The sequence below is a fragment of the Zea mays genome, chromosome 1, assembly GCF_902167145.1.
Source record: "Zea mays cultivar B73 chromosome 1, Zm-B73-REFERENCE-NAM-5.0, whole genome shotgun sequence".
Lineage (NCBI taxonomy): Eukaryota > Viridiplantae > Streptophyta > Magnoliopsida > Poales > Poaceae > Zea > Zea mays.
Genome location: NC_050096.1, coordinates 11,998,474 through 12,011,405, shown reverse-complemented (window position 1 = coordinate 12,011,405; position 12,932 = coordinate 11,998,474). Strand labels below are relative to the sequence as shown.

The following is a 12,932-nucleotide window of genomic DNA, read 5'->3' as shown; positions in this document are numbered from 1 at the left end:
AATCGCGCCGCCTGTAGAGGCCGCGATCTCCGTCGACTCGGTCGCCGCCGCCGGGAGCACCGCCGGCGCGTCTACGCCCGTCTAGGCTGCCGCCGCGTGCGCCCCCGCCTGGAGCGCCGTCAGCGTGTCGGCGCCTATCCAGGCTGCCGCCACGCGCGCCCCCATGGGGATGCGCGGCTGCCCACTGTGCCGCCTGCTCTCGCGCTGCTTCCCTCGCCAGCCTGAGCTCTTCGTTGAGCTCTTCGTCAGTGTTGTCGTCGACAGAAGCAGAGCTGCCGGCTCTACTGCCGCGCAGAACCTCGAGCTCTGTTGTCGCCGCACGTGCAGCATCCGCCGCCTCCGCTGCTTCTACTTCCACTCTCGCCGCCGCCAGTTCCGCCGCCGCCAACCGTGCTGCCCTCGCCACTGTCGCTGCAGCCGCTGCTGCTGCTCGCTCGCGTTCTTGTGCCGCGGCGACCTCGGCTTCCTGCTGGCGCCGCGCACTCGAAGTGGCCGAGCGTAGGGACATGGTGGGCTAGTGAGGGGTCGCTGCGTGTGGAAGAGGCTGTCTCAGACGAAAGGCTGCTCGTCTGAGCAGGGGAGGAAGGAACAGTTGGAGCTCTTGCTGCCGACTGAGTGTGGGGAGAGGCGCGGGAAGGAGATGAGCACGAGATGTTTAGGCTGCAGGATAGTTTGGCTTTGATACCAATTGTAAGTAGAGGGACTCTAACTCTCATCAAGAGGATGATACTATGAGTTGGGGCAATTTTCTGTTTATTTCCTCAAACACTACACAATGTCATACCCTTAGAGGGGTTGGGGACACATATTTATAGCCCTAGGGGCTGCACTACCACACCTCACACACACTACACAACAGGATTGTCCTCTAGATGCTAAAGAGACTACATAGGACAGTCAAAAGCGACTGTTGTCCTCTAGATGCTAAAGCGACTACAGAGGACAGTCAAAAAGCGACTGCTGTCCTCTAGATGCTAAAGAGACTACAGAGGACAGTCAAGCTGTCCTCTAGATGCTAAAGGACTACAGAGGACAGTCAAAAGCAGGTTGTCCTCTAGATGCTCAAGACTTATTCCATCAAAGCCACAACCTGATCAAGCCTTCGGACAACCCGTTGTATGGCTTCGGCGACAAGGACACTTTTCCTGTCGGCAAAATAGAATTGCCTCTCTCCTTCGGTGTAGCACCCAATGCCCGAAGTGAGCAAATAACCTTTGATATCGTCGACATGGTGTATCCGTACAACGCCATCATGGGCCGGGGCTCCATCAACAAGTTTGAGGCAGCCATTCACGGACTATACCTGTGCATGAAGATACCAGATCCGTTAGGCGCCATCACGGTCTACGGCAATCAGCAGACTGCGCGCAACATAGAGCGGGACTTCGTCCCCGGGCAAAGAAATGTGCACTGCCTCACGGCCCAGTGCGAGGTCCCTGCGTCCGTCAGCCAAACCGACAAAGAGCACGACAAGGCACATCTGCAGAGCAACGACGGGACCAAGACTGTTCCCCTCGACCAGGCCACGCCCAAGCAGACAGTCACCATCAGCGAAGACCTCACTTCGCATGACGAGGAGAAACTCCTATGTTGCTTGTCCAAGAACAAAGACGTCTTCGCCTGGTCCGCCCTCGACCTGTTCGGGGTCAGCCGATCCATAATTGAGCACAGCTTGGGAATCGACCCTTCGGTGAGACCGAAAAAACAGCGGCTCCGCAAAATGTCCGACGAGAAGACAGAAGCCGCCAAGGCCGAGGTACATCACCTCCTGGAAGCCAAATTTATCGAGCCAGTGGCTTACCCCACGTGGCTCTCCAACGTTGTGATGGTGCAGAAAAAGAGCGGCAAGTGGCGAATGTGCATCGACTTCACCAGTCTCAACAAGGCCTGCCCAAAGGACAATTTCCCGCTGCCTCGGATCGACAGAATAGTCGATAGCGCGGCCGGGTGCGAAGTCATGTCTCTCCTCGACTGCTTCTCGGGTTACCATCAAATATATATGTGGATGACATCGTCGTCGCTAGCAGGAGCAAGGAGGAAGACAAGGCCAGCACCAGCTTCATAACACCCTTCGGCACATATTGCTTCATCAGAATGCCGGAGGGACTCAAGAACGTCGGGTCCACCTTCTCCCGGCTTACCAAAACAGTGCTCGAGGGGCAAGTCGGCAGAAATATATTCACATATGTGGATGACATCGTCGTCGCTAGCAGGAGCAAGGAGGACCATCTTGCTGACCTCGCCGAGACATTCGCGAACATGCGGGACGCACGACTTCGCCTGAACCCAGAAAAGTGCGTCTTCGGCGTTCGTCAGGGGAAAATATTGGGCTACCTGGTATCACACCGCGGCATCGAGGCCAACCCAACCAAAATCCAGGCCATCATCACATGATGCCCCCGCAGTCAGCCAGAGACGTCCAGCGCCTGACGGGCAGATTGGCCGCCCTCAACAGATTCATCTCCAAATCCGCTGAGCGAAGTCTCCCCTTCCTCAAAACACTCCGCGACGCAAAAGACTTCGCTTGGGGACCAGAGCAGGCGGCGGCCTTCGCCTCACTGAAACAGTACCTGTTGGAATTGGCGGTTCTTACAAGCCCCGACTCTTCGCTACCCCTGTTGCTTTACGTTGCGGCCTCGCCGCACGCGGTCAGCGCGGCACTGGTTCAGGAGCAGACAGTAGAGGGCGTGATCAGACAGTGCCCAGTTTATTACGTCTCCGAAGTGCTCACACCGTCAAAATGTAACATGACGGAACTCGAAAAGATTGCCTATGCAGTTGTTATGTCTTCGCGCAAATTGCGCCACTACTTTGAAGCATTCAAGGTCTGCGTCACCTCAGATAGGGGACTCGGCGAATTATTCAGAAACCCGGAGGCATCGGTACGGATCGCCAAATGGGCGGCCGAACTCTCCAGCTACCACATCACTTTCGAGCCCAGGACAGCGATCAAGTCACAAGTTCTAGCAGACTTCGTCGTCGACTGGACCGGGCCAATAACACAGCCGGACCCGTCCGCAGAGAAGGTTTGGACAATCCACTGCGACGGCGCATGGTGCCATGCGGGGGCAGGCGCTGCTGCAGTCATCACCTCACCCGCCGGGGTCAAGCACAGATACGCGGCACGCTTAAGCTTCGCTCTGGAATCTGACAGATGCACAAACAACATAGCAGAATACGAAGCTGTCATCCTCGGCCTCCGCAAACTAAAAGCCCTTGGTGTCACCACCTGCATTGTCAGAACAGACTCCAAGGTAGTCGTCGGCCAAGTCGAGAAAGACTATGCAGCAAAGGACCCCGCACTTATGCAATACCTCGCGGCCATCCGAAGTCTCGAGAGACAATTCAAGGGATTCACCTTGCAGCATGTGGACCGGGCCAAGAATGAAGAAGCCGACGCATTAGCCAAGGCTGCCGCCAGAGGCGAGTCCCTGCCCTCCGACGTGTTCTACCATGTTATCGGCACGCCAGCCGTCCGGAGCCCCGAAGGGCTCCAAATAACCAATGACAGTGAAGGCCACCGCATAGTCAACCTTATTATGACCGAAGACTGGCGGGCACCAATAACTCTGTTCCTACAGGGGTACTACCACCCAACCGACATCAACGAGGCCAAGCGCCTCAAACATCGAAGTCGGGACTTCGCACTGATTGAGGGCCAGCTCTACAAGAAGGGGGTCAGTCAGCCAATGCTTAAATGTGTCACCGAAACCGAAGGCGTCCAAATCCTGCGCGAAGTCCACAGTGGTACTTGCGGCTCTCACGCAGGGCCAAGGGCCCTAGCCGCAAAGGTGATCCGCCAAGGTTTCTACTGGCCCGCAATGATCTGCGCCGCAAATCGGGTCACAAGGTCCTGCGAAGCCTGCCAGAAGTTTTCTCCACGATCAGGCAGCCCTTCGCAATTCACAAAACTGATCGCCCACACATGGCCTCTCCAGCGCTGGGGCCTGGACATCGTCGGGCCCCTGCCCACGGCTCAGGAGAACCTCAAGTTCACCTTCGTCGCTGTCGAGTATTTTACCAAATGGATCGAGGCGAGGGCTGTTTCCACAGTAACATCAAAAACTGCACAGAAATTCTTCTGGCAAAACATCGTTTGCCGTTTCGGAGTACCGTCCGAACTCACAGTTGACAACGGCAAGCAGTTTGACAGCCAAGACTTCAAGGATTTCTACTTCTCCATTGGCACCAAGCTTGCCTTCGCCTCTGTATATCACCCACAGTCCAACGGAGTTGTGTAACGCGCCAATGGAAAAATTTTCACAGCTGTCAAGAAAATGCTCCTCGACGACAAAAAAGGCAAGTGGCCCGACCTGTTACCCGAAGTGGTCTGGGCGCTGAACACAACTGAGTGCAGGGCGACTGGGTTCACCCCCTTCCGCCTATTATACGGATCGGAGGCCATGACTCCGCAAGAAATAAAACATGGGTCGCCTCGGACAGCCGCGTCGGTCGTCCCCGACGTAGACGAGCCGACTTCGAAGGACCTCATCGACGGAGACCGCGTCTTCGCCCTACAGGCTCTGGACAAATACCAAGCCCAGACAAAAGCATGGCGCGACCACGCAGTCATCCCGAGGGAATTCAGCGAAGGGGACCTCGTACTCGTCCGGACAGCTCGGACAGAGTCCAGGGGCAAACTGGAGCCCAAGTGGGAGGGCCCTTTCATTGTCAAGACGAAGGCATCCCCCAGCGCATACAGGCTTGCAACGCCAAACGGCGAAGACTTGGAGCATTCCTGGAACATCGACAATCTCCGCAAATTTTTTTTTGACTCATCAGGGCCAGCTCGCCCTTGTAATTCGCAAAAACATTTTATTCTGGCCCGCACTCTTTTCCTCCCGGGGGGTGAGGTTTTTAACGAGGCGGAGTCATGTAATATACGAGTGAAAAATCCCCCGCAAAAATCTACGTCGAAAAAAGACCGCGCCGACGGTCTTCGACATTCGACCAATACAAAGTCACCGCGAGGCCAAGCGCTAGCTACCCTCGCGTGCGACAATCCGCGCAGAAGTCGCCTAAGGGTGCAGCCGGACTAGCACAACAAGTGCGAGAAATCAAAGTCTTCCTCAAAAAAGACTATCCGTGCAAAAGTCGCCTAAGGGTGCAGCCGGATTAGCACAACAAGTGCGAAAAATCGAAGTCTTCCTCAAAAAAGACTATCCGTGCAAAAGTCGCCTAAGGGTGCAGCCGGATTAGCACAACAAGTGCGAAAAATCGAAGTCTTCCTCAAAAAAGACTATCCGTGCAAAAGTCGCCTTAGGGTGCAGCCGGATTGGCACAACAAGTGCGAAAAATCGAAGTCTCCGTGCAGAAGTCGCCTAAGGGTGCAGCCGGACCAGCACAACAAGTGCGAAAACTCGAAGTCCTCCTCAACAAGGACTATCCGTGCAAAAGTCGCCTAAGGGTGCAGCCGAACTAGCACAACAAGCGCGGAAAATCGAAGTCTTCCGCGAAGAGTATCCGTGCAAAAGTCGCCTAAGGGTGCAGCCGGACCAAGCACAACAAGTGCGAAAATAACTACACCAAACTGTCCACGCAAAGACCGACTACATGCGCACCAGACCGACATAACAAATACACCAGACCAAGTGCGCAACGCCTTCGTAAGCATAGTCGAATGTGCGAAGGCACACAACCTCACCATACAAGTCATTACATATGTACAGCGAGGGCATCACACTTTACATCGGCTCAACCTTCGGAATAATTCCCATCTCCCTATAGTTAAATAGCATTATCCTCAGCTCCTCACCCGCAAAAAGACTTCGCAGCTCACCCTCACCTACACTCGCAACGTGCGCAAGGACAACAGTTCCTGCCTGCCAGCCCTGCCCACACAAAGCCGACCGCCGTCCGCCTCACTCACTCTACGCTTCGCAACCGCCCTTCGCCGCCTACGCCCCGCACTTGGACCAGGCACAACTTCAGCGTCCACAGCACGCGGCGAAGTCTCCGCCGCTGCCACATCCAAGGCCGCAAAGTAGTCCAAGTCCTCATCCGACGACTCTTCAGTCCACTCAACCGAGCTCCCAGAGTCACCAAAATCAGAAAACTTAGACGCAGATTCATCTGATTCATTCCCATCATCCACGATCGAAGCCGCCAAAAAATTAGCAGTAGCGGTTGCGTGCGCAGGCCCAAAATCTTGAACCTGCGCAGCAACCAAGGTTCAGCAACATATACAAAATTCCCTAACTACCCACACCCACTAAGCCACCTGCGAAGACCCAGCCATCGCGGGATCCTCCGCTGCCGCCTCCGCCGCCATCTTCACAGGATCCTCAGCCCTCGGCGCAGCAGTTGGCGACGAGCCACCGCCGGCCGCAGCGGCTGCGAGGGCATCAGGGGCGCCTTCGACGGTTTCTGGGGGCGGCGCCGGGGCGACCTCGGACACAGCCGCCACCGGGTTCGACTCCAAGTCAGGCTGCGCGCTGTTCAAAGCCCCGAAGTCCTCCACTTTCTCGTTACACGCCGCCTGAGACACAGCACACAGATTCAGCAAGCCCACATATAGCCCACACTCAGCAACACTAAACAAGAGTCAAACATTACCTGACCCCTCGCCGTGTTGGACCGCTCCCTGACCACCTCCCGACCGTGGGGACCCCACATCCGGTCGAAGAGGGCTCCCGCGGATTCCTTCACCACAGGGTCCTCAACCTTGTAGATCTCGCGCTCGAAATCCTCATCAGCTTGGTCGAAGACCTCACAGTGCCGGCACCCTTCGCGGGACAGCGTGTTCATCGCCCCTTCGCAGGTGACCAGGGAGGCATAGGACATAAACCCCTCCACAATGGTGGGGAGCGCCAGCAACTCCTCCTGCAGCCACTCGAGGCAGCGAAGTCCGGGCTCTTGGTCTGGCACTTCGAAGTCAGCGGTCCGCGCGCCCAGCTCGTGGTATGAGTCCATAAGCTGCTTGCGCGTCCGCTCAGCCTCCGAGCGCGTCGAAGCCTCGGCCCTCTCCACACGGGTCTGCAGAGCGTTGAACCGCTCCTCCCATTCCTCGGCGCGCTGTCTGGCAAGGCTACCCTCCACCCGCGCCAAATTGGCCTCCGCCTGCGCAGACTGCGCCTTGGCGAGGGCCTCATTAGCCTCCCTTCTCTCCTCCGCCAGTTGGCGCCGGAGGTCAGCCCTCTCGCCCTCCAGCGCGGCCACCTTCTCCGCCAGCTTGCGGCACTTACTGTCGGCGGCCGACTTTTCCCGGACGGCGTCAGCATGTTGCGCCCGAAGTCTCTCGACTTCGGGAAACATAACCGCCGTAAGGGCCCCCGACGCCACGCGGTCAGCGAAGTCAGCCGCCTACAAGACACGCATAAGACCACAATCCCAACGAAACTGGTAAAAACCAAAGTCTAGCTCAACTTACCTGACTCAATGCCTCCTTCAGCCGGCGGGACACAGCGCCCGTCTCGTCCTCGACGGCAGTGAGCGCCGGAATCTCGCCACCGGCGCTGGGAGCGCTACCCCTCGCCGTAGGCACCACGGCAGCCGCCGCGGTCACCACCGCAGGCGGAACAACAACAAGTTGCCCTTCGCCCGACCCTGCAACGCATCAACAGTTAAAAAAAAACTCGACCTAACGACTTACCAACGAGATAATCGTCCACGCTAATCTCGGTGGCAAAGTCGGCAACGCGCTTGCCCGGCGGAGGCAATTCTCGGGCCTTCGCAGCTCCGGCCGGGGCAGGCTTGGTTCCGCCGGCGCTGGCCGCCTTCACGGCCTCCGGCACCCTGTTGGACCCGGGGGCGGCAGTCTTCGCCGCCAGCGTCGGCTGGCTGCCGCCGGGGGCAGCAGCCTTCGCAGTCCCCCGCGACCTCTTCGGCCTAGCCTCAGGCAGCCTAACGACCGCCTGGCGCTTCTGCGCAGCTCCCTGACGATCCTTGTCCATCACTGCCGACACAACAGCAGCAATATTCCGTCCATAAGGAAACACTCTCCAGTCACGAACCATACGAGATGTAAAAAAGTCTTTGCCGGCCGCGCGGGGAACAGGAACATTCTTAGGCCACCAACCCCCAGTAACCTTCAGCATCCGTGCCGAAGACTCCCGGAGCTCGGGCGAAGACATCCTCCCCCCGGGGGCCGCGCATGTCCTCATCAATTCCCTAGCAAAACCATCAGAAACCCCCAGTCCTCCCGTAGCAGTACCTAGCTTCCTCTTCTTAGAGGATGGGGCGGCCGCCGGCGCGGGGTCGTCTCCAGTCTCTGCCGCCGGCTTCTTCCCGCGACGATCCACATTGTCTTGCCCGGGATAACCACCATACGGCAGACGGTTCAACTCGAAGACCCTGTTCAAGCGGTCGTTGGACCCGCGTATATCCCAGCTACGCTGGCCCTCCGTCTTCGGCACGTACCGACCAACAATCCGCACCGCCCCATCCTCCGCCTCACGCACAAATGCGGCAGGATCGCGGTTATGCAGATCCAGTGCGAAGGCTGGACTTCGCACCAGCATCCCACCACGGGAAGGCATCTGGCGAGGGCATACTTCGCCCAGCGCCCAGCCATGCGCCAAAGGCCACACCCCATAGGCCACAAACTCCTCAACCAAATCGCGCCCACTACTCAGGCCGGCCGCGCACTGCAGGGCCCCTTCGTCTGCATCCTCCTCCGCCACTTCAAACTGCGGGTATGCGGAGTAATAATGCGAGCACATCTCGGCCACGGGGAGCCCCGGATGGTCTTCGACTGTGCCCTCCGCAACGTAGAACCAAAACTCATGCCAGTTGCCCCATTTATTGCGGGCGCAAGGAACCAACTCAACTACCTCCATCGAGGTCTTGCCGGTCTTCGGCGTAAATGTACAGGACCCAAACTGAGCAACCTTATTTCCGATCATCCTTTTCTGCCAGTGCAGGCAATAGTACTTCGCGAAGACTTCGACCGATGGCTGCCCGCCGTACGAAGTCGTCGCCCAGACATATTTTGACAGGGCCACCACGGCGTTCGGCGTCAGCTGGTGGACCTGGACGTTGAATCTGCGCAGGACCTCTCCCACGAACCGATGCGCAGGCAGGCGAAGGCCAGCGGCGAAGAATGCCTCGAAGACAACCAACTCGCCTTCTGGCTCGGGGACCTCCTCCGCCCCCGGGACACGAGCGACTCCGCCGCCAAAATAACCCAACCGCTGCATGTCTTGCACGCGAACCGAGGACATCCGCGAAGCGCCGAAATCCACCGTGTCGCCGGCGCGCAACTCCTCCGCCGCCACAGTACTCAGCGTCTCCTCAGACGACGTGTCGGCCGGCGGCGTAGCGGCAGCAGAAGAAGAAGAGGTCGGCATCGCTACGTACCGTCGGCGGCGGCGGGCGGTCTGCTTCACGCGGGCCAGATCTCCGACGAACAGGAGCAAGGAGGGCAGACGAGCAGCGAGAGGTTTGAGAAGGTGGTTAGGGTTTTCGCGGAGCGCGGAAAGATAAAGTTCAAAACGCGCCGCCCCCCGTCCCCTTTTTATACACAGGGCACGACGCTTCGGGAAACCCGCAATCCAACAGTACGGCGTCAATCAACGGTCATGTCAAAAACCCCCGCGGAACCACTTCGAGCGAGGGCAGCGTCTCCGCCATCTAGCGACGTCTTCGGCACCAGATGACTTAGTCGAACTGGTCCCTCGGAGGGCAAATGTTGGGGCGAAGGCGAAGACGCCACCCTTCGCTCGAGGCCTTCGCCGTCCTCGCTGCACCAACGGAGACAAGACAACGGGCAGACTTACCCTTCGCCTCATACGCCACCGGACGAAGACCTGTGACGAGGTCGTCTCATCTTGCGACCCCGTCCAGAATGGAGGCCCACGTGTAGTCCGGCCCATTGTAACAGGCCCTGCGTGGCCGTTGTGCGTTACGGGCCTAATTTGTAAAGGCCTCCCTGTAATTACGGTTTGTAACCCCACTTTATGGGAATATTCCGGGGATAACCTAGGTGTCTGAGGGCACATGCGTCCTTAACACACGACGCTGGGCACTCAGATACCTATAAATACCCCCGCACAGTGCCCTTGAGAGGCTAGATTAACAGAGCTATTGCCATCTCGTGCGAAAACCCTGTTTACGTTGCTACACACCCCCCCCCCCCGTTGGATCAACTTGCACCAGTGAGCAAGTTCCAACACTGCTCATATGGTGAACACCCCACACTAACATTAAGACTTAGAAACATAACTGTTAACAAGTCTAATTTCTTAAATGTAAGATAGTACAAGCAATTAGAATGCAACAAGACAATGTAGCTGTGCCATCCATTTTATCAACCACATCAGTAATATAATCAAGTTTCTCGCTTATTGTGTAAAGCTACCTTGTTGTTCAGTTAAATGAACACATCACTACATGCAATCCCTCTAGTTCATTGGTGGAAATAATTACAAACACATAACATGCCCACAAGCTCACTAGACAGCTGACTAAGGAACCAAATAAAAATCCAGAGTGAATTTTAACTAAGAAATCAAGTCATAAAGCCTACAGACTTACCTGGGGAAACCCAGCAATCAGGGGTAATGGCACCCAACCTTGGTCATCCATGCGTTGCCGCAAGTATAGGTCCTTGCACAAATTGGCATCACTGCAATGGTTCACAAGCAGATCAAGAAATTGATGCAGGCAGCTTCACAGTTTTTATTAAAAAACAGGATTCCCAAAATGTAGACGAACTCCTACCTGAAATAGTATTCTATCTGGTCCAGAAGACCCTTTCTAAAAGGATCAATTAAAACAGCTTGGGGGCTTGCTGGATGAGACATAAAAGGCAGGCCTTGAATGCCCTCCGAGGTGGGTGCCGCGTAATAGTAAACTTGTGGTGCCATGTCTGCTATTTACAACAAACAAATTATTGTAATACAACAATGGTGCATGCCCATGATCTCATAAACCGCATGCACAAGAACATACCAGGGAAGCCCATAGGTGTCCCATAAGGTGGTGCCTGAGGAGTAGCAGGGCTAACAAATGGAGGCGGTGGGGGAGGTGCTCCTGCTACAACAGCTAGAGTAGGAGTCCTAATGTATGTTGGCTGGTGGCCACGCTGATGATGAACTGGTCCATGACCATCTCTGCGGCCACCTCCACGCCGTTGCCCATCAAAAAACCCATGGTGCTCACTCCCACGCCGCCCCCCACCTCCACCATTACCCCTCCTGTTTCCCCCAACATAACCACCACCACGGCCATGGGGATGGGAGCCAAAACGTCCATTCTGATGAGGATCCGCACCGTTGCTCCGAGCGTTAGGCACATAAACAGGGGACGGCTCCGGTGCAGGGGCAATCTTCTCCAGCCCATTTGCCGCAGGCATCACCAGGGCACGCTGGACCACAGGATTGCGCACCGGAGCCTCACTACCAGGGTTAGCATCCGGAGCGCCGGGATTGGCCAAAGACGGCGGCGACATCACCGCCCCCTGACACCATTGCAAACAACAGTAAACCCCAATCTGATCAGATGGTATCGAATTTCAATGTCCGCTTTATCAAAACACTGGTATCAACTCACAGTGGAAGCCGGAGAAGCGGCCTTTGGAGATGCCTTGGCCACTGGCCCCGCAGCCGGCGGCGGCGGAGACGACAGCCCGGGCAGCGCCGGCCAGGAGTCGGCATCCATGATGGGGTTTTCGACCACCACCGCGACGGGAACCGTCGCGGCCTCGGGGAGCTTCCATACGGCGGCCGCCGCCCCAGCCTTCTTCGCCCCGAGCAGGCTATCGGACGGGGTCGTCCCGGCCATGGCCGCGGCAACGGCAGCATGCGGGTCGGCGCTGCTAGCCATCGTACGCACCCTAGTCCGATCGGGAGGTAGGGTCTCGACGGGGTAGCAGACGAAAGGCGGGGGTCGGAGGGGACGGGACGGGATCGGTCAGTGGTACGGCATGAGGCGATCGGTAACAGGGGTTCCAAATATTGCCGCGAGGCGACGCAAAGGCTGGCGATCGGCGATCGGATCGGGGGAGGAGGAGGGGGGCGGTGCGGCGGCGGGCGGAGCCGGAGCTGGGGCCGATGCCTGCGACGCTCGCTGCTCTTCCCTTGCCTTCCCTTCCCACGGGCGGTGGATGGAGGCGGACGGGGGATCCCTCTGCTGCCTCTTTGCCGTGGTGGGCCACAAAAGGGCAAAGACCGCAGCGACCAAGCGTGGGCCGCCCCAGCAGCTCCCGTCCGCCCGATCACAAATCAGCGGCCGAAACCCATCCGAGGCCCGCGCCGCTCTAAAGCGGCTCGCGCTGGCGTCCGCTTGGCTAACCGACCTCCACCCGGGGGCTGGCTGGCGCGCGGGCCCCGTGCTCGGGTGCGGCGTTGGAGGTTGTTGACTCGTGTGCTCGGTGGTCCGTCCGATGCGGGGCGGACGGCTGTCGCGCCACGGGAGGTCCGCGTCCGACGAAAGGGAAATTATTGCGTCGACGTTCGCATCGCATCGCATCGCATCGCAATCCCAGCGGCGGCGGGCGCCTGGGACTGGGAGGAGACGGCAAACCGCCCGCCAACCACACGTTTTGCAAAAGCGCCCTCCATCGTTTCTGGATTCCAACTTCCACCGGCCTTATCTGGGTGTCTTTCTATCCATCTCCGAAGGATGGCATCGTGGATCACGGCCTGGTTCACTGCTTTTCCCCGGGGGCCTTTCTGCACGTCGCACTGGTATCTTGAACCCCGTATGCTCCCACCGATTCTTTCGGAAAGGAGCGTTTCTGGATAGATAAAAACACAGAGGATCGACGTGTTACTTTGTCGTACATGCATACGCCAAGAATCTGCTCACTTTCTCGCCTCCCATGGTTAGGACTCAGTTTAGAAAACATTTTTCTTTCTAAAAGATTTCTATTCTTCAAAGAAAAGAAAGTGAACTAATTTTCCTTGATAAAATAGAAATCGTTTGAAAAAATAGATTTCTAAACTAGCATTTAAAGTGTGGTGTTTTTTCTATCCGCACTCATGCTACTCTAA

The 12,932-nt window shown here is 57.2% G+C and overlaps 1 protein-coding gene across 2 annotated transcripts in view; it reads right to left on the bottom strand.

The window, feature by feature from the left end:
- Positions 1–12,588, bottom strand: part of LOC103631737 (la-related protein 1B) — a 35,317-nt gene extending 22,729 nt beyond the window's left edge. Inside the window, exons 1-4 of one of the 2 annotated variants that reach the window (XM_008652955.3) lie at positions 11,491–12,588; positions 10,891–11,398; positions 10,660–10,807; positions 10,474–10,564 (exon numbers count right to left, since the gene is read on the bottom strand). In XM_008652955.3, coding sequence (XP_008651177.1) covers positions 10,474–10,564; positions 10,660–10,807; positions 10,891–11,398; positions 11,491–11,763 — 1,020 coding nt within the window. In that variant the 5' untranslated portion in view covers positions 11,764–12,588. Of the gene's footprint in view, positions 1–10,473; positions 10,565–10,659; positions 10,811–10,890; positions 11,399–11,490 lie in introns of both variants that reach the window. The other variant, XM_008652954.4, reaches the window with a different exon arrangement.
- Positions 12,589–12,932: the final 344 nt, after the last annotated feature.